This window comes from Corvus cornix, chromosome 5 (assembly GCF_000738735.6).
Source record: "Corvus cornix cornix isolate S_Up_H32 chromosome 5, ASM73873v5, whole genome shotgun sequence".
NCBI classification, from domain to species: domain Eukaryota; kingdom Metazoa; phylum Chordata; class Aves; order Passeriformes; family Corvidae; genus Corvus; species Corvus cornix.
In genome coordinates this window covers 6,206,133-6,226,040 of record NC_046335.1, presented here as the reverse complement: position 1 = coordinate 6,226,040, position 19,908 = coordinate 6,206,133, and the positions used below count along the sequence as shown (strand labels likewise).

Genomic DNA, 19,908 nt, shown 5'->3' with positions numbered 1-19,908 from the left:
GAGGTGAGGAAATGAAATAATCTGGTCAGATGCTCACTGAAGTGATGCTGATGGGAGTAGCACAAATTCCCATTTTGTCCTCTACCCACCTTCCCTAAGTAAGTGAAAATTATCATATTTCATGATATTGTCTTTTTTCCCCTTTTTTGGTCACACTGATGCACTAATAAATAAATAGTGCAAGATGCCACATCCCCTGATCTTGCATCTAGAAGAAATATTTTGAAATCACTCTTCTCTTTATAACCTCAGTTATTTACTGTTTGAATGTGCTGCACTGTATAGTTGTGTCATAAACAGTTCACTGGAAGTTTATTTATAATGTTACAGCTTATTGACATTTGTGTTAGAGGAAAAAAAAGAGGAACGTTTCTCCATCCCCCTGGTAAAAAAAGAAAAGATAAATCTCAAGCAATAAATTTAGGGTTCCTTTCAGAGAATGCATGGAAAAACCTGCTTGCTTACATTTTTGCTGCAAGGACTCAAATTTTTGCTCACTGAAGTCAGTACTCCCATTGCTTCCAGTGGTGCAGGGTCAAGTATTAACTGGGCTCTGCTCATATCTAGACCTGGGCTCTAGGTAGTTTGTGCAGAAGAAGCAAAGCCCTTTACTCCTGTGTGTATCCTGTATGTAGATACACATAATTGAATACAACCCTAAATTCTGCTCTTAAAGTGGTGATAAATCAGAAATGTTGCTGTTTTATTTTTCTCACTCCCTCATTTTGATTTGTAACTATGCAACTTTATTATATTAATTGTTTACTGAGAAATAAAGATTTCTGATACATGTTGGAAGATTTATTTTAACGTTAACTCCAGTAAAGCAGCATTAAGGAGCTAACCAGGGATTTTAGAGCTAAGCTCTATTTAAGTAGCTAAGCTCAAAAATTTCTTTTGGGAATGATTTACTGGTTGCATTTCAAACATCCTTTACATCCTCCTGCACTGCACAGAATAGGACTTTTTGGATGTGTGCCTGCAGGCTCACCTGCTCCTGTTGGCAGGGCTCACTGTTTCAGTCATTCCCAAAATCTGTAGGCACTTGGTTTTATCTTACATTGTGTGCCATCATGCAACAACTGTTTGGTGGAGATTGCCCATGGTGTACACAAACCCTGCCCTTTTCACTGCTTCATTTATAAATGCTGAGCTATAGCTTGACTACACAGAATCAGCTACGTGATTTATTTGGGTGATTTTATTTTTTTGGTTGTTGGTTTTGTAGTTACTTCTGGTGAGAGAAAGGTAAGGAAAATTTTGCCCACGCGTCTTTAAATAAATTATTGGGACTGAATTTCAAAATGTGCTAAGCATGGGATTCACCTGGTGAAACATGGGGCCAGGCATTGTCCACAAGGAGATACAGGCACATTTGGGGCAAGGCTCCTCATGTTCTAAGATGCACATCTAAAGTAGGTCTGAGGAGTCATTCTGCCCTAAAACTTCTGTTTCTCACCTGTGACTAACTGTAGTGACACTAGTGTGACTAGCTCAGATGCAAACCCCTCCGTGGTCTAGTTTAGGCTGAGGTGAGATGAACCCCCCCTTGAGACTGTATTTGCCTCACTTCGATTTGTCAAAGGATAAAAGCAAAAGCAGAAAAAAGATAGGTGTAAAACTCATGGGGTCCTTTTGAGTCACTGAGTCATCAGCTTTGCTGAGCAGGTTCATTGTGTCACCCATCCCATAAACTGGTCAAAATCCGCCTTTCCTCATGGTGTCTTAATAAATCTCTCTTAATTTGCAGTCTGTGCATTTCTCCCTCTGCCATCCTCCTTGGTTAAATATTTCTTTTCCCTCCCTCGTGTTTATCTCCTTGATGTGCTTAGAAAGAAGAGTCATCCCTCCCCTGCCTAAACACGCCTATTTTCCTTTCCTTAGTCTAAGCAAACTGATCTTGTCTAGACACCTCATTTATGAAATTTTATGAATATTTTTGTGGCTGTTCCAGCTGCCTCTCTCTGCAGGAAGCTAAGTTCAAATACATCTCTTCAGGGCAGAGCTTTACAAATTACTCCAGGTGGAGGATTCATCTTCACTTTGCAACAGGGGTTTGCCTTTTCCTATTGATGGTGGAAACACTCAGCTGATCTGTCCAGGAGTTGGATTAGCCTCTTCTGTGAGTGCAGCTCACTGATTGCTCTGAGTCATGTAGGAGGGGTGTGTGGGATTAACCCAAGTATTTCTTTTTCCCAGTAATCTTCATTTAAAGATCCTTGTAGTTGTAGACATTTTTTGTTAATTTGCCCTTTAATGGAAGCCTTGGGACTCTGTACTGTCAAGCTTTATCACATTTTCCTTTATTCCCACCCAGTTATTCTCTGTAGCTGACAGTGTGTTCCAGAGGTGCCATTAGCAGATTTTGTGACCATATACTATTTCTGTTTATGCCACTTAGAAACCAGCAAAATCTCTGAGAGTCACCACTTGCAACCCCTGCTAGACTCCTTTTTTATGATTTCCATTTTTCCACCCTTTCCACAAGTTCTTCAGGCACACAGGTATCCTGGTGGTGGTCCCTCTTTTCCCTGTGTTTCATAATAATTTCACCTTTTATGTTACTGAAATCCTGCATTTCTTTTGTTTAGAAAATGGGCTGTGTTATCAGAGAAAGGTATCAGGAAACGTTGGATAGATCCCAGCTAGCCTAAGCTTAGCAAACCTATTGCTCCATTGATTGCATTTTGATTTATCTCAAAGTTTCTAATTACACTTTCCCTTAACATTTGTTCAGGTATCTGTTTATTTCCTTCTTGATGCATTAGATTTTCTGGGAAATATCAACATAATCTTTGGAAACTAATGCTCAGGATTAATTTAATTTTTTGCCCAAGCCTGGATTATTTTTACTTCATTGCAGCTCGATCACTTTACTTGTTCTTTTTTTTTTTTTTTTTTTTTTCTATTTTTAATGTGAAGGATCTTTGGGATTTGTTTTAGTATTCTTTGCAAGGAAAAGTCCAACCTGGCATTTAGCAATTCTCACTTTCTTCTTCTTCCTCTCTAAGGTGTAGTTTCCTGTTAATAAATATTTTATTTCTTATATATCTTGTCAGTTCTCTGTTTCTGTTTTCTTCCTCTGGGTGATTATTTACTCATTTATAACTGATGCCCGGCTTTACAGGCTTTTCCCCTTCTTTGAGTTACAGCCTTTTGTACCTTTTGATGTAAGGACGTTCCAGGTGTCCTCTGCTGCCAGGTGTCTGACTCTTCTACCTCTCATAGTCCACCTGTCCTCACTTACTGCTATCTTTAGTTCAATATACTATCATTTATAATTTACCAGCTCTTGCTCTTTTGAGACCAAGAACTCCAGTCCAGTTTACTTTGCGATTGTTCATTTTTTTATGAACTGATTCAATTCCTTCTTCAGGTCAATGGGGACTTCTTCAAAATCGTGTAAGAACAGAAGGTAGCGTAGCATCACATTATGTGTAGTAATTGGCTGTTGAATGAAGAAATAAGCATGCTGTTGCATCTGCAGAGCATCTCAGCCTCCTGTTATTAATAGCATTTATTCCCCAAGCTCATCTGGAGCAGGATCAGTCTCACATTGTGAGGCAGTGCTCTGTAGTGTCTGTTTCTGTAATCACACAATGCAGATTGGGTTGCTGTGCAGATCCGGGCTCTCTGGGTTTCTAAGGATGGGTTTGATTTCTCCTCACATCAGCTGTGTAAGCGATAGCCCTCAGCTTTTTTGTGTTCAGTGGGAGGGGAGGGAGACAGCTCTGGGAGGTGATTCATCCCCTCCCCAGCTGTCAGAGATGGATGGGGTGAATCACTCCTCTGACATGCCCCACTCCTCACTCTCCAGGGAGGAAAGATGGGCTGTCACACAGACAGGATGGTTGGCCATCCGTTTGCAGCATTCTGGGAGACCCAGGAGGGTGCTTGGAGCTCAGTCCATGCTGTGGCCACACAAAACTGTTTTGCTCTTGCACAGAGGTGAGCCCTGGCTGCAAACGCCTCTGAGGATTTGATCACTTTTATAGCAATTTTAATGTAATTGCTTGTGTCCACCATAAGGATATTAGCTTAAATTTAGCTTCACATCTGTATATGCTGCAATCACTCTTTTACAGTGGCAACATGCCCTACCAACATTTCATAGCACTGGTTCTTGGCCACTTCATAAATTCTTCAAAACCATGGTGTGCTGAACATCAAAACTTAGAGAAAAGTTTTTCTTTCTTTTTCCTCTGACCTTTTCTGAGACAGTGTTTTCTGTTAAATGATGCAGTACCGGTCCCCATTGTCACAGCTTGGAGTATTTCAGTTTTAGAACACATTTAAAATGCATATTTCATTTCTTTTTGTTGTTGCTGTTGCGTGTGTACTCACAGCTAACAACAAATAAATAAAAAATCATGGAGTGAAATCTAATTGAAAAAGTGCCTAGGGTTAAAAACATATTGTTCCCTAGTAAAAAGAAAAAGTTATGCATGATTTACCATTTCAGCATACTGGGATTTAATTTTGAGGTTTAAGCAGATTTTTGTATATTTAGATGGTTGAAACTAATAGCTGTTTTTGTTTTTATTTTACTTTTTAAAAACACTTATGCAATAATTTCCAACTTCAGAAAAGGTTAATTAGATTAGTGAGTAACCAGTTATTCTTTCTCAGATTTTACAAACATGCAGCTCTGCTATTCTGCTGCTCCTTCAGTGTAGAACAGACTCCACTTTCTCTTCCCTTGTTTAGGAGGTTTTAGGTAGAGTCATTGTGGACTCAGATGATTTCCTGCCCTTTTTAACCTTAATTTTCCATCAGTGACAATGTTTCCTTCATCCTCTTGCATGTTTGGCTCTTGACCCCTGTGTAACGCGACTTTGGCAGCTTCATCCTTCCCATTGCCTGGCTTATCAGGGATTCATTAAGTGCCAGAGAACTTTGCTCCCTGTTCTTGCTGGAGAGGCACAGGTCTATTCCCATGGCGGGCATCGCAGTTTTGGGAAACATCTGTCTCAGTCTGGTGGCTGGAAAAGTTCAGCTGGATGCAGATACACTGCTTAGACACTTCTTTCATCCTGGAAGACAGAAGTTTGACAGTGTGGTAACATCTAGGGTCTGAAATGGCAAGAATCAGGTTGTTCTAAAAGGAAGGATTGGTCCCTCTGCATATCAGACTGAGTGCTGTCATCAGTTGTGCCTCCACTATCAAACTGAATTTCCCTTCTTAGTGTATCAAGAGAATTTGAGAACACAGACTTTGCAAGGCGCTTGTGTCAAGAGGCTTGGGCTTTGTTTAATCATGAATGTCTAGTTTAATTCCAAAGTTAAACATCCATCCCTCAAAAATATCTTTCTGGATAAATTTGACAGTGTCTACATCCTTTGTATGGCTTCAGCTGTCTCCTAAATTGAAATGGTGGTACAAAAATAGCAGGTTCAGGGCCACTGCTCTTGTCCTCTCTTGATCCAATGGCCTTAGAAGTCCCTGGGAAAGACTGTCATGACTCATATTTGTGATAGTTAAATTGATGATGTGTGTCAGATGGGAATTTGGTTCCAAACTTGACACCCAAAATGCAGCTTTGGAGTGGGTGGTTTTCCAGTGGAAAATTTTCTGCAGCTGAGATGATTGATGATGAGCAAGCTGAGTGTCCTCATCTGATTAGGACGTGATAAAATATGTTAGCCAAAACCCTAAGGGGCTGGACTGGATGTTTGATAACATAAGGAGATAGTCTCAGAGAACAGAGCCCAGCAGCTGTTACAGACAGTTGGCCCAGTTGAAATGGCAATGGAGTCACAAATGCTCCTCCCAGAAGGCTGGATCTCCAGCATCCAACATGTGCTTTATTTACACGATGCCTGTGCCAAACTGGATTACATTCTCCATTCACAATTTCTAATCACCTCTCTGTTCCTCGAGTGCTGAAGTTGCTTCTGTCAGAGCAGATGCTCATCCTGGAGTAGAACGGTTTCCAAAGTATTCATTACGGAGCATAAATACAGTTAAAAGAAAAATGAAATTAAAGGCAGCCTGCAATCAACTGAGTTTAGAAAACTGAGTTTCTTAATAGCCCAAATGTAATTCAAGGCAGTTAGTCTTTCTCATAACTTCTACCAAAGACATTGTTTCTGAATCTGAGGCAGAGCTTTGCCTATTAACAACTGTGCATTAATTGTTGGCAGTTTTATAAGTATGAAGGTACCAGCTTGATCCAGCCAGTACTTAGTGCATATGTAATTGATACATATACATACCTATATATGATATACTCTATATGTGATGTATCACATATTCATTTAGCATTTGTTTAATTGCTCTCTCCTATACAGTGCTTTATGGAAGAGGCTTTTGAAGCTTCCAGTATTGTCTTTCTATTTTGGAAGCTTAGACAAGAAATGTGAATGTTCAATGTATCTCTTGATTTTTTGGCCTTAAGTAAGGGGTCAGACTAAACTGGCTTTTAGATTTACAGTTAAACTGACTTAAATGAATTACTCTTTGGAAATAATACATTTCAATGTCAGCTAAAATGAAATATTTCTCTTTGTTTCATACAGAAGAGATATGAGTGTTACCTGTGCTTAGGTAATGACAAAATGACAGCACAAACTTTCTCCCAGACTTTGAAATAAATGCTGTATTTTTATATTATGTACAACTGATAAATTGTCCATGTAACTTAGAGAGAGAAGATGAAGTGTGGGCGGGGGATGGAGGTCACACTGTAAACTCTTCTGTTCAAGGGTTGTTTGTGCAGTAAAAAGTGCAGTGTAAGCTGTGCCACTGGGACAAACTACTGGGTGTAAAAAAGGGACCCCCAAGTTTGAAGTCCAGGTCTCTTAACTCCTTCTCTGACCTTAATCCTGGTAATGAATGGTGACTGTTTAAGTAAAATGGAAATAATACATCTCTGCTTGACCAGTGCAACAGGATTTGGTCCTATGAGAAAAACACCCTGCTGTTTTTTCCTTCTTTTGCAAGTTGTAAACTTTCAGAATCAAGGTTAACTCAGTGAAACATATTGCAGAATAACTATTAAACTACTTTGAAGTTATCTCTTTGAAGTTATCTTTTTTTTTTTTTTTTTTTTTTTTTGGATGTGGATATTCTCTGGGGTGGGACCCTCATTCAGTAGTCCATTGGCCACAGTCCATTTTGTCAGGAATATTGGAAGGGACTTCCCAGTTTATTGGAAAAACTGGCTGCTTGGAGTGTCTCACAGTCATATATCCTAAGGCAAATAAATAGATAGACATTTAGATGGAAATAAGGATGATAAACTAGATCTCTGTCTTGTGTAAATGCAAAATGCAGAAATCAAAATGGGAAAATTCCACTTCCCTCTGTGGTATTAGTCATCATGAGAACTTGAATGCAAATATAGAGCTTCAATTTATTAAGGATTTGGGGATCTGAAACACATTCCAACAGGATTTGAAAAGCATACAAGAACTGTGCCAAACAGATTACATCTAGAAATATCAGATGTATGTTACCCTTCAAACGTTGGGAAAAGGGAAAGAAGGTGCAAAAAGAAGAAGAAACAGAGGTGCAAAAGAGATGAATGTTCTTCTGGCATGGAAAACTCCAGAAACTCCAGTCTTTTACTGTTTGATAATATAATTAGCCAATGTTTTGACTAGACTGATTTGATAATGATGCATAGAAAAGGGCAATTTAATCTTGGCACAGTAACTAGGAATTTTTGCCTCATTGCTTTCTATGTCTTAATTTCTACTTTAAATTAAATGTCTTCAGCTTCTGAATGTTTTATATTAGAAAGCTTCCTTTACAAACTTTCTATTTTGAGCCACTAATTAATTTAATGCACAAGTTAGGTATATCATGGGATTGCAGTAGATCAAGAGCGTATTTTTGTTCTCTTTCTGCATCTCTAAACTCTCAAACCTTTTGTGCATTGAGAAGGACATATGCATTTCCTATCCCCTCTTGGATGTTTCTATTAACTTTCTGATGGTCCTTGTGCTCTTATTCCCTAAATATTTGTATTTCCATTATTTGTACTTCATGTATCTTGCCTGACAGGAAGAAAAACAACACTGCACCAACACTTGCTTTAGGAAAATATCTGCAGTATTTGTCTGTTGCTTGGAAAGGAAATTAACCCTGTGTGCAAAGGCACGTGCCTTGTGGTCTGTATTTCCCTCACTCAGGAAGGTGATGTGCCCACAGTTGTTTAGTTCCATGTTCAGTCAGTGAGACTTCTTGTAAATAACAAAGTATCCAGAGTTATGTTTGAAGGATAATAAGAGGTGGAGAGTGTTGTGCTAGAGGAAGTTACTCAGCTCCTGTTTGGTGGATGGAACTAACAATAGGCAGATTTCTCTGAATTTCCCACTGCAATTACGTTCTGATGTTTCTCTTGAGCATCTCTCAGTGTTGAAGGTTGTTGAAGTAGGTGTACCCCTGCTTTAGCCAGAATAACAATCCTCTGCTTGGATTTAATAAAATGCTGTTCTGAGAAACTTCAGTAAGATTCCCCTGGAATGGTGTCATTCCATCTGTGACTACTCTTCCACCTCCTTTGATCTTCTTGAGGTCAAAGCAGTGTCTCCAATTTACTTTAAACTGGCGAAGCATCGAACCCCTCCTTTTTGTAATAAACTTGCTGTTTCCAACTTTGGATTCTACAGAACTCTCCTGTTGCTTTGAAAGACTGAGTTTGAACAAAGTAATTTATCCACCTAGTGAGTGCCAAACTCAATTTAGCCTGACGAGGACAAAAGCACTGGAGGGGGGGAGGAGGGTTTGTTCTTGTATTCTGTTATTTGAGGCCTGAAAAATTACATAGAAAGATTTTAAGCAGATGCAGGAATTGCTGTACAGCCTTCTGTGCAAACCAGCAAGATATTTCAGATCAAATAATGATTTTTATTATTTTCCAGGGAATCAGTAGCCTCTTCAGTTCCTTAAAAGTGGTGCGCCTTCTACGGCTCGGTCGGGTGGCCAGGAAGCTGGACCATTATCTGGAATATGGTGCTGCTGTGCTGGTGCTGTTGGTGTGTGTGTTTGGGCTGGTGGCCCACTGGCTGGCCTGCATCTGGTACAGCATCGGGGACTACGAAGTCATAGATGAACTGACCAACACCATCAAAACGGACAGTTGGCTCTACCAGCTGGCCTTGAGCATCGGGACCCCATATCGCTACAACACCACGGGCTCGGGCCAGTGGGAAGGAGGGCCCAGCAAAGACTCCTTGTACATATCCTCTCTCTACTTTACCATGACAAGCCTTACAACGATAGGATTTGGGAACATAGCACCAACCACGGATGGGGAGAAGATTTTCTCGGTGGCCATGATGATGGTTGGCTGTAAGTAAAATCTGATTTTCTTGTGTTTAAGGGAAGTTCTGTGGCCAGTACGATGCTTGTAAAGCACACTTGCTATAAGCTTTCTTGACATCCTACAAAAACCAGCGGTACCTAGGAAATGAACTTGGAATTCTTGAAAACAGGTATTGAAATTGTGTAGTTGCTGTAGCTTTTAAATTGCTTGCAAGGCTAAGTGGTCTGGGTACATAAGTGTGTCCAATGGCAAGCTCATACTTGGGGCCTCATCTTTACACTTTAAAGATGGCTTTTTTCATGTTTGAAAGGTTTTGGGTGGAGTTTGGTTAGAAGTTGCAAAGTGTATTTGAATTCAGGTAGTCTGAGTTTTGTTTATAAACTCGCACAAGCCTGGAATCGTTTGATGTAGTTTTATCCAATTCTTGAAACATTTAGTGATTCCATAAATTGATTGTGTACTTTATGGCACTGGTTTGAGATATAAATCCTGATTTAGTCTTCTGCATGTGGTAGCCTTTGTCACCAGCAAAGCTAGAAATGAAGGAAATGATGAGACAATATATTGCACCTTTTTTTCTGCTTCCTGCTGTTTCACAGCTCTGCTGAAATAGTCCAAAACCAGGAGTGGTAAGGCACATTTCTCATTTCATGTGCTGCCAAGGCTAGATCACTGAGGCGCTCTATAGATAACCAGAAATCTTCAAAATATAGTAGAGACAACTTAAAATGTTAATACCATTTGGGAGAATTACTCTTCTGTTAAATAAATAACTCTTGGTATTTCTCTGGTGCTTTCTATTTTCTGAGCGCCATGCAAACACTAAGCAATTATGTAACAAGAGAGCAAACAAAACCTTTAGATAATAAGATCTGCATAATCTCTCTGATAATTATCTCAGCTAACACTTGGAGCTCATCTCTGAGAAATACTGAACTATAAAAAGGAAGTTTTCTTTCCACAGTGTTTCTAGATCTTTAGAAGATTAAAGCCATTTGTTTGGAGATTTTAAAATGGTTTTTAAAAAGAGAGGTTGCAATTTTAGGACTCTTGCAGAGTCATGCAGTGAAATTTCTGCTGAACACCATCTTTACATGATGGGTTGTTATGTTGCAAAACATTTCCAAGTCCATAAAAAGCAAATCCCCAAGGCAGAGCATTAGTGAGCTGTTGCAGATAGGTCATCAAAAACCCATAGGAGCTGATAAGCCATTTGTTGAAACTGATTTGTGGTATTTACAGAACCTGGGGGTTTGGAGAATAAAATGGATATAGAACATTTTTTTATCCGTTGTAATAGTTACTTCCCTTGTTTTGGTTTGGGTTTTTTTTTTTTTGAGGGGACTTCTGTTGTCCTGTAGAGGGGAATTTCACAGGAAAAACTAATTGGTAAATGATTTAGGGTGTGGTGAGAGCCATAAAAACATAATGCATGCCACTACTACTATTTATAATGGTAGCAAGAACAAAATGCAGGCATGGCCTCAGCAAGTGAAAAGGAAGGGGAGATTGTAACCTGCTTTGTATGTGTTCTGGGTGGTTTGTTTCCTTGCTTCATTATCTCTGAAACTCATGTTAAAGGTGGGGAATACAAGTAGGAGTTGACACGACAGGCTGTGTATGTGGCACTGGCAGATAATTTCCATAAGTGTTGTCTACAAAATTACTAAATGTACACATCAAATTTTTAAGTGGCAACTGTGAGCTTAGCAGCTGGGAAACTGTGTGTAGGTTTATAGGCTTTTAGACAAAGTCAAAAGTAGAATCTAAAATTTAAGGAGCGTGGCAAAAGGGCTACTGAGTTGGTTATTGCATAAAAATAATAACACCAAAATAAATGTGCCTTCTCTTGCGAGTGGGGTGAAGAGCATTGTGGCAGGCAGGAAGGCTACAGACAGGAGGAACCTTTTTGGTTTATTTACAAGTAAAATTTACAAGTAAAAATGCTCAGTTATCATCACATAGTTGAATCTTTTGCAACAACAACAGTGTGGATTTGAATATTTTTAATCCATGCACATCGGTGGGATGAGTGCTCCTGAAATCCAAACCTTGATTGATCTTTTTCTACTGGTTAGAAAATAAGCCATCTTTGGAACAGGCACCGGTCATGGGCTTAATATTTGCGGTATTTGTGCAGAGAGATCAGACCTGCAGGATTGTGTAGACGTGCTTTGCAGAGCCAGCTGCTGAAAGCCTTATGCTCTGAATTCCAAAATGAAACAGGAAGGCCCAACAAATAGTTGATGGAAAATGCAATTTCCCAGGCATTCAGAGTATCCACTGAGCTCGGGAGAAGGATTTGGCCTCATAAAAAGGTGTAAGTAAGAATGGAGTTATTTTCAAACCAAGATGGTTTAGTTTCTCTTTTGAAACAGTGTTTTGAGATAAACATTCAGTAAAATTCAATTACAGTTCAGTCAATAAATATCTCTGGTCCACAAACATGGTCCTGTTATAAACAAAGAGAAGCTGTGAAGTACCTTTGGTAGTTCTCCTGAAGAAGTTTGCTGATACCAATAGGTGATATTGGCAGTGGTTTTTTCTAACAGGCTATGCCAAATAAATGTCTTAAACTTAGCACTGGAATCGGAGATAGTAATTCATCACAATCCCAGCTGCCTACTCATGCAAACTGCAGATAGGAAAGGAAATCTTCCCTGCCTTGTCAGCGAGCTGTGGCTTGCTCTGAAAGCCCCAAGTTTCCTATTCATGCTGGCAAAGTTATCAGGACCTGGGAGGAGTATTTGGAGAGATTTGCAAATCCTTCTGGTGGGCAGGATTGCAGAATGGTGTTCTTGTTAAAAATAGGCAGATTCAGATTCTGTAGGTGCTGATAAAGCATTGCTTGGTGCAGGGCAGGGGCGGGGGAAGCCCTGATGGATGGGGTGCTTTTCAGTTGGATTGGCAGCTTGTCACTCGCTTGTTCAGTGAGGACAGATCGAGTGGGATATTTAAGCTGAAATACATCACCTGTCTTGCAGGAAAGAAGGCTTTGAATAACTTAACCTCATCTTGTGGAGCTAGCTTCAGATTTCTTTTTGCCTCACTTGTTTTATCTTGGTGTCCAGTGCTGTTCAGCAATATTTTTTCTGTTGCTTCTTGACACTTGAAAAGCCAAAAAAAGCAAACAAAGCATCCAGTGACAGGGGAGCAAGGTTTTTACAAGGGTTATTGTTTAAATACCTATTGTGCATTTGCTGCCTAGAGTTGCTAAATATGCATTGAAAATCTGATTTTTGTAGCACCTTTTGTGTTGATCTAGGTCATTTCATCCCCTCTCTGTGCAAAGCAGAACAAATAGGTAGGTCTGTCAGATCCTTCGAACAGACCAGGAATCATTTATCATTCAGGAAGGACCTTTGTTGTAAACCTCCCATTATCTTCTGTCAGCGCAGAGCCTCCAAACAAAACCTCAGCCTGCGCTGCTGTGTGTTGCTCTACTTCTGTCCACAACCAGCTTTGAGGTTTCTGCAGCACAGCCATAGATGCAGATGTAAAACTGACTCGGTTTGTGTCTTTCACCAAAAAAGAATGTATCATGAAAGAGAACAGAAAGAAACTTTTGGTTCATACACCACTATCACTATCTTGCAACTCAGCACAGCCAGGCCTTCAGTGAGCAGAAAATAGAAGGGAAAAAGCATTTGGGGGAAGGTGGCAGCGTGGTCAGGTGAAACGGCTTGAAAAATCCAGGAGAGATGGGTTTTTTGAAGGAACAAGTGTGACTGTTTAAACAAAAAGAGTACTGTCATATGCTTTCTTCCTTCCTGTACTTTCACTGGGAGAATAGCAGCCAGCTTCCCAGAGTCCTGGTTTAGGCAGGGATAGAGTTAATTCTCTTCCCAGTAGCTGGTACAGTGCTGTGTGTCGGATTTAGAATGAGAATAATGTTGATAACACACTGAGGTTTTAGTTGTTGCTGAGCAGTGCTCACATGAAATCAAGGACTTTTCAGCTTCCAGCTTCTTATTCCCTGCCAGCAAAGAGGCTGGGGGGCACAGGGAGCTGTGAGGGGACACAGCTGGAACAGCTGACCCGAACTGGCCAAAGGGACATTACACACCCTATGGCATCATGCTGAACAATAAAACTGGGGGGGCTGGAGGGTGACTGGTCAGCAGGTGGTGAGCAATAGCATTGTGCATCACTCGTTTTTTGTATTCTTTTATCATTATTATTATTTTTGCCCCTTCCTTTCTGTCCTGTGAAGCTGTGCTTATCTCAACCCATGAGTTTTGCCTTTTCTTCTCATTCTTTCCCCATTCCACTGGGGGAGATGGAATGAGCAGGTGGCTGGGGGAGTTTTAGCTGCCTGCTAGGTTAAAGCACAACACCCAGCCTGGGGCTCAGAGGGTCTCTGATACATTTCATGCTTCTGGTGTAACCTGGAGCAATGGTTTGCCCCTGTCCGTGTGCAACAATGAAATGGCTCTGAATGGCGCAGAGCAGATTGCAGCACCAGTCTGGCCCCATAAATACAGCAATTACAGGAGTTTATTTGTCCAGCTGAGTGGACCTAGACAGTACTTCATCCAAGCAATTGCAGAAATCCAGTTTATTCCACTGGTCACTGAAATGCTCCAATGATCCATGCAGTAAGGGAAGGTCAGAACGATATATTGAAGGCAGGAGTGTCAGTGAACATTGAATAATTCACTGTTTCTCAGGTTGTGAAAGACACAGAAGAATCCCTTAGTTATCCATTAGTCCCCAGAATTGCTGAGCAAATGGTGCTTTGTTGTTCTTCCTTTAGGAAGATACTTTTATATAAATACCTAATTACTTGAGCTTCTCTCTACTCTAGTTTTATGGGGAGATGGTTGTGGAGAGATGATATTTTTCAGTGACTGGTTTTAAATTATGATGAAAACTGGCCTGGCAATTCACACTGGTTTTGCATATGAGCAGAAGAATTTGTTATAGTGATTGTATAGGATACCTTCTCTAGAAAATGGGAGTAATTTCCAGACACCTCTTTCCAAGAGTTTCTAGTTTAATGGCTTGAAGTGCTAGCTTCTTGTTTTCCTCTTGAAATACCCAGGTTCATGATTTTCAGCTCTGAAAAGGAGACAGATGTAATTGCTGTCACTTTGACCCCAAGTTATTATTGTTCAGGGGAGAAATGATGAAGGAGAGTGTGGGTGGGTTCCTTTTGAAATCACAGAGTCTCAGAATGCTTTGGGTTGGAAGGGACCTTAAAGATCATCCAGTACCAACCCCCCTGCCATGGGCTGGGACATATTTCACTAGAAAGTGTCTGCTGGATGCGTAAATACAGATATAATTGGTATCTTAGTTATCTATGCTAAACACATAGATGTCCTGCCTTCCTTCTAATTTTATTAAACAGAGAGAATAGGACATGCTCTTTCCTTTTCAGAACCAGTGAGATGCTCTCATCTGAGCCACCTCTGGCCATAAACTCTCCTGTATTTGGCAAACAATGCTGAAAGGCTGCTGATTGCTCATGGCACTCCCCTTGCTGCTGCTCAGCTCTTCTGGAGTTGTGACGGGGGGTGCCAGGGGCTGTCAGTCATGTCTCCATTGATCTGTCAAACCTAATTCATTATTTAAGTGGGTTCTTTTGTTGTTCAAGCAGCGTTCGTCAGTTCCCTGCCAATATATGGTAGTTAGCCACTTGAATGCTGTTTGGATGAATCATGGAAGTTTATCTAGCAAATTTGTTAAGCAGTGGCTAAGCCCACGCGCTGACACAACAGTGTATCATTGTAGGAAAGCGCTTGTCTGGCACACTCCCAGACAAGCAATCCCAAGAGCCCATAGGATTTAATTTTTGATCCTGAGGAAAGTGTATTTGTTTAAGATAGCACCTTCCAGCAAAAATCATTGCCAACAACGTAGATTGAATTGTATTTTTCCTAGCAACAGATACTAATATGAGAAGGCTTTACATCTGTGGGAATTCATAGGCTTGAGTGTTTAGCTGTGGTTGAAATCCAGCTCTGCCCCTAAGGGTGTCCTCCAAGAGTCAGTTCTGTGGAAGGGCAGTTTCTTCTCCTGCAGAGATCTGGGATGTGGGAGAGACGTGGCTCTTCACCAAGGAGCTGCAGAAGGGTTTGTTTGATCTCTTCAGCAGTAGAGGACTGGGGCCAGTTTTTGTGCTTCTCTTAAAGTTTCTTAAAATGGGGGTCAGTGGGGGGAATGCCTCTTCCAGCAACAATGTGGCCCTGCTAGCAAGCTCTTAATTGCTTCTTAGAATCACAATATGGTAAAATGGTTTGGGTTGAAAGACATCTTAAAGACCATCTTGTTCCAACCTCCCTGCCATGTGCAGGGTTGCTCACAGTCCCATCCCTGGTCTTGAACACTTCTAGGAATGGGACATCCACAATTGCGCTGTGCAACCTGTTCTGTTACATACAGCTGTAATCCTCAAGCAGTGAGAAAGGTGGTAAGTTTTTCAACATCCAAATCAGAAGAGAGTAAAACTGTTCATTCACATTTACCCATTAGTGCAAAAAGAAGAAAGTGGCCCAGAAAGTTACTAGAAGTTGCTTTGCAAGTGAAAATTTCCCCTCTTGAGTGCCATTGAAAAAGCATTTTGACACTTTTGGATTGCTGAACCGTACTCCAAGTGCTATTAGCTGTACAAGGCAAGGGTACCAAGATCTTTCTGTGATATCTTTTACTTGTTACTAATCTTACTTATGTCTCTCAGCTGGGCAGATGAAGTATTTCGAGGCAAGTTATTGGTCTCAGTGCAGCAGTAGAACTTGGCAGTCTCAATAGTCTCTGAGCAGCTGCATGGAAAAGCCTTAAGACTATAAACACATCAGTAGCCTACAGTAAAAAAACAAATTACTCTTAGGGAGTAAAAGATGTAGGATCATCCACTTTTTAATGGAACTTCAGTGTAAGAGTGAGATCACAGAATCATCGTTTAAGTTGGAAAGGACCTGTAAGATCATTGAGCCCAACCATTACCCCACCACTAAACCATGTCCCCAAATGCCACATCTACATGTCTTTTAAATTCCTCCAGGGATGGTGACTCTAGCACTGCCCTGGGCAGCCTGTTCTGGTGCTTGACATCCTTTCTGTGAAGAAGTTGTTCCTAACATCCAATCTAAACCTCCCCGGTGCAACTTGAGGCTGTTTCCTCTTGTCCTGTTGCTTGCTACCTGGGAGAAGAGACCAATACCCCCTGACTGCACCGTCCTTTCAGGGAATTGTAGAGAGCAACAAGATCCCTCAGAGCCTCCTTTTCTCCAGGATAAACACCCCCAGCTCCCTCAGCTGCTCCTCATCAGACTTGTGCTCCAGACCCTTCCCCAGCTCCCTTTCCCTTCTCAGGACATGCTTCAGCACCTGGTTGTATCCACCAGATTGGGGCCATATGTGCCTTGTTTTGCTGTAATTCTGTCATGGCAGTAGATTTTTAGATATTCAGGTTCTAGTTTATAGCAAAACCATGTGTCTTTATATAAAGAGCTTTAAAACTGTAAAACAGCCTCCTTGGGAAGCTTTATGGGATATTTTTTTGTCAAGGTTATAGCTAGCATGTGTTTATATAAGGTTTACTTTTATTGTCATTGGCTTGATGTGTTTAAAGGAAATTATGGTATCAAGAGAGATAGGACAGTGAGTGGGAGAGGTAACAATGAAGAAGGAAATGTTATTTCATGCTACTGAGCTATATTATTTAAAACAACTGAAAATTGTTATTGAGTGAATGATACGTAAATGTGGGAAATCAACCATTATGCTCACACACAGTGCAAGCAATCACCTGACATGGTCCCAGAGGGGTTATTAGGTAGTCCTGGATTACTCACAATAACTGTATCTCTCAGGAAGCAGGAAGTTTTAATTAGCCCAGCTAGATCAGCAAATATATCTGACTGGCTAAGAATACAACACGGCTCAGTTTTATAGCGTATTGTGCTAGAGGGATAAACAAATCTGAGATAAAAGATAACCCCCAAGGTATCACACCACTTGGATGGAAGGGGCTCAGGAGATCCTTTGTGTTTGCCTGTTCTGAATTTTCAGAGAGCCAAGTGAGTGATCCAAGTCTGTCTGAGCAGAGATCCTTGGTTAATTTTGTGTACCCAGGAGATAATACCTGTGTGTGTTTGGCATTTAAAAGGGAGAGTTACCCAAGTAAGTCAGGCCAGTTGCCAGGTAGGCCCTGCTTTCAATGAGATATTTTCTGTTAAATCTCATTAATATTGGCCCAGTTTTGCTTGCAGGTAACTCCTGTGTTTTATCAACTGGAGTGGAAATTCAGATGGGCAGTTCAGCGAGGAGACAAGTTGTTTTAGCAAGTGTCCTGTTGTAGAAAATTTCAATCATATCTGTGAATCAGGCCTTAAAATATTATTTTTCATGTCCAGCAAGAGCTTTTCGTGCTTAAATGTTGTTAGGTTGAATTTCAGAACTGTAAAACTGTGTGACGTTGTCTCACATCCAGAGATGCTGACAGAGCTGGGTGTTTTGTGTTGTTTTTCAAAATACATGAAAAACCTGAGAAGGTCTGAAGTAGTACAATGTCATGTTCCTCTTGAACATTCTGAGAGCACTGAGGACTCAGCCTGCATGTCTCTCATCCTCGTTCATCTTTTCTGTGGCTTTTCTGCAAGAACTTTGGTAGAACCAGGAAAAATTTTCCGCCAGTGGAAGCATATTCTGCGTGGGAGTATGACTGCGGGTTCCTCCTTAAAGAGCTTTACCCCTTTCCTTTCCATTTGGAGGAAGGACAGGAGAGCATCCAAACTGGCATCTCTCCCCTGGGTACCTGCTGTGCATCCCTGTGAGTGCTGAGTCAAATCCAGTTGCGTGTCAGTAGGAATATTTTGGTCATGAATGATTAAAACTAGTTTTCTTCCACTGGCCAGCAGCCAGCGTGGATTTGTCAAGATGAGTTCATGGCAAATTAATCTGATTTCTTTCTTTGACAAGATAACTGCCTAGAGAATAAAAGGAATTGAGTAGATACGATATATCTGAACTTTTAAAAAGTCTTCTGACAGTTTTTTACTTAGTGGCCTCACAGCAAACGAGTGAAAGATGATCTCAACGCAGTCATAACAAAGCTGGCGATAAGTGATTGAACAATCTCTCTCAAAATATAATCAAGGGCTTCGCTGTCAAACTTGGAGGGAATTGCCAGTGAGATTTTTGCCCTGCATGTGATTCTGTTCAACACTTTCATTAGCAGAGATGAGTGACAGAATGGAGAGAGCACATTGGGAGAGTTATAGGAAGGGTTGCAAGCCATTCAGATGACAGCATCAGAGTCCATAATGACCCCAATAAATTGGAAATGCATCCCCAAATTAGCAAGGTGAATGTCAAGAGAGAGAAATGCAATGCACCATGTGCAAAGAGGGCAAATCAAATGCATAAGCACAGTTTATGGAATAACTGTCTCTGCTGCTGTGAGGCTGAAGAGGGTTTTGGAGGATATTGGAGGGCAAAAGGGATAGGTGACTGCAGACTGAATGTAGCAACACAGCAGTGGGGTAAAACCTGTGAATGTTGCTCTGGAAAGTATCAGGAGCAGTGCCACAAACAAGCTGAAAAGACATTTATTTCTGCTGGGACTAGGACTGGGTAGGCACCTTTTTTCTTTCTTTTTTAGGTACAGCACTTTAGGGAAGCTGTAGACCAGCTGGAGGGAGAGAAGATCATAAAAATGTGTTACAAGGCAGGATCTCAAGGGAACAGTTGGAAGAACTGACTTTGGCTTAAGCTGATGGAAGCTTAAGGGGAACACGAAGATTGACTTCTACCATGGAAAGAGTGTGCTTGAAAGGGAAAAAAATACTGATCCTCTGTGTTTCCTGGAGGGCAGTCAGGTCACTTGGGAGGGAAGGAAAGACTGATGGTGGAAACACGGATTTCCAACACCAGTCCACCAAAATTTTACAGCTCGGGCAAAACTTTCCAGATCACGGGCAGAGCCACCAGCAGGTTTGGTGGACTCCAGTTCATTGGTGAGTCTTGCTACAGGTATCCTTGCTCCTCCCTCAGGATTGCAATCCCTTGAGGTCCCTCCGACGCCTACAAATCTCTGATGCTGGAGGGAGAATAAGGTGCAGCTACAAATCCCTGTTATGTCATGCCAAGGCCAAGCTAGCAAAGCTCACTTTCTCTAAGGTGGTTGACCATCCCTAAACATTTAGTGATTAATTTCAGTACAGGAGTTCTGACTTTTTTTGGCTTTAAAACTTTTTGAAACTGAAATATAGTTCTGAGCTAGAAGTTCTTGCCTCTGGGTTTTCATCATGACTTTTTCATTAATAAAGATTTACACTAAAGAAAGAAAAAAAAATTTTATATTGGAAATTTTATTTCCCCCCCACCTTTTTTCCCCCTTGTCTTTAGTTCTTTAAAGTAAAGAATATTTCTTTTTCTTTCTTATTTATTAAGTGCTGCATCTTTTGCTATAACATACTGAAAGAGTAGTGGAAGGATGGAAATAAAATCTTCCTTAAAGACAGAAAAAAAGAGAAAATAGAAATTTGGGAGCAATTTTCGTACTTTCAGAAATTTCTCTCTTTTTCCAGGGGAAACTAAGCAAGCAGGTAAAAAGAAGACGACCAGCAGATAGAAAAAGATATTTTTTAAAAGTTGAAGGATTAGTAAGTTTTTATCTTACTCTATCTAC

At 40.7% G+C, this 19,908-nt stretch overlaps 1 protein-coding gene across 1 annotated transcript in view; it reads left to right on the top strand.

Moving 5' to 3' along the window:
• KCNH5 (potassium voltage-gated channel subfamily H member 5) overlaps positions 1 to 19,908 on the top strand; it is a 162,568-nt gene that overhangs the window by 49,698 nt on the left and 92,962 nt on the right. Inside the window, exon 7 of the mRNA XM_039552922.1 lies at positions 8,869 to 9,298. Within this exon, the coding sequence (XP_039408856.1) occupies positions 8,869 to 9,298 (430 nt within the window). The remainder of the gene's footprint in view (positions 1 to 8,868; positions 9,299 to 19,908) is intronic.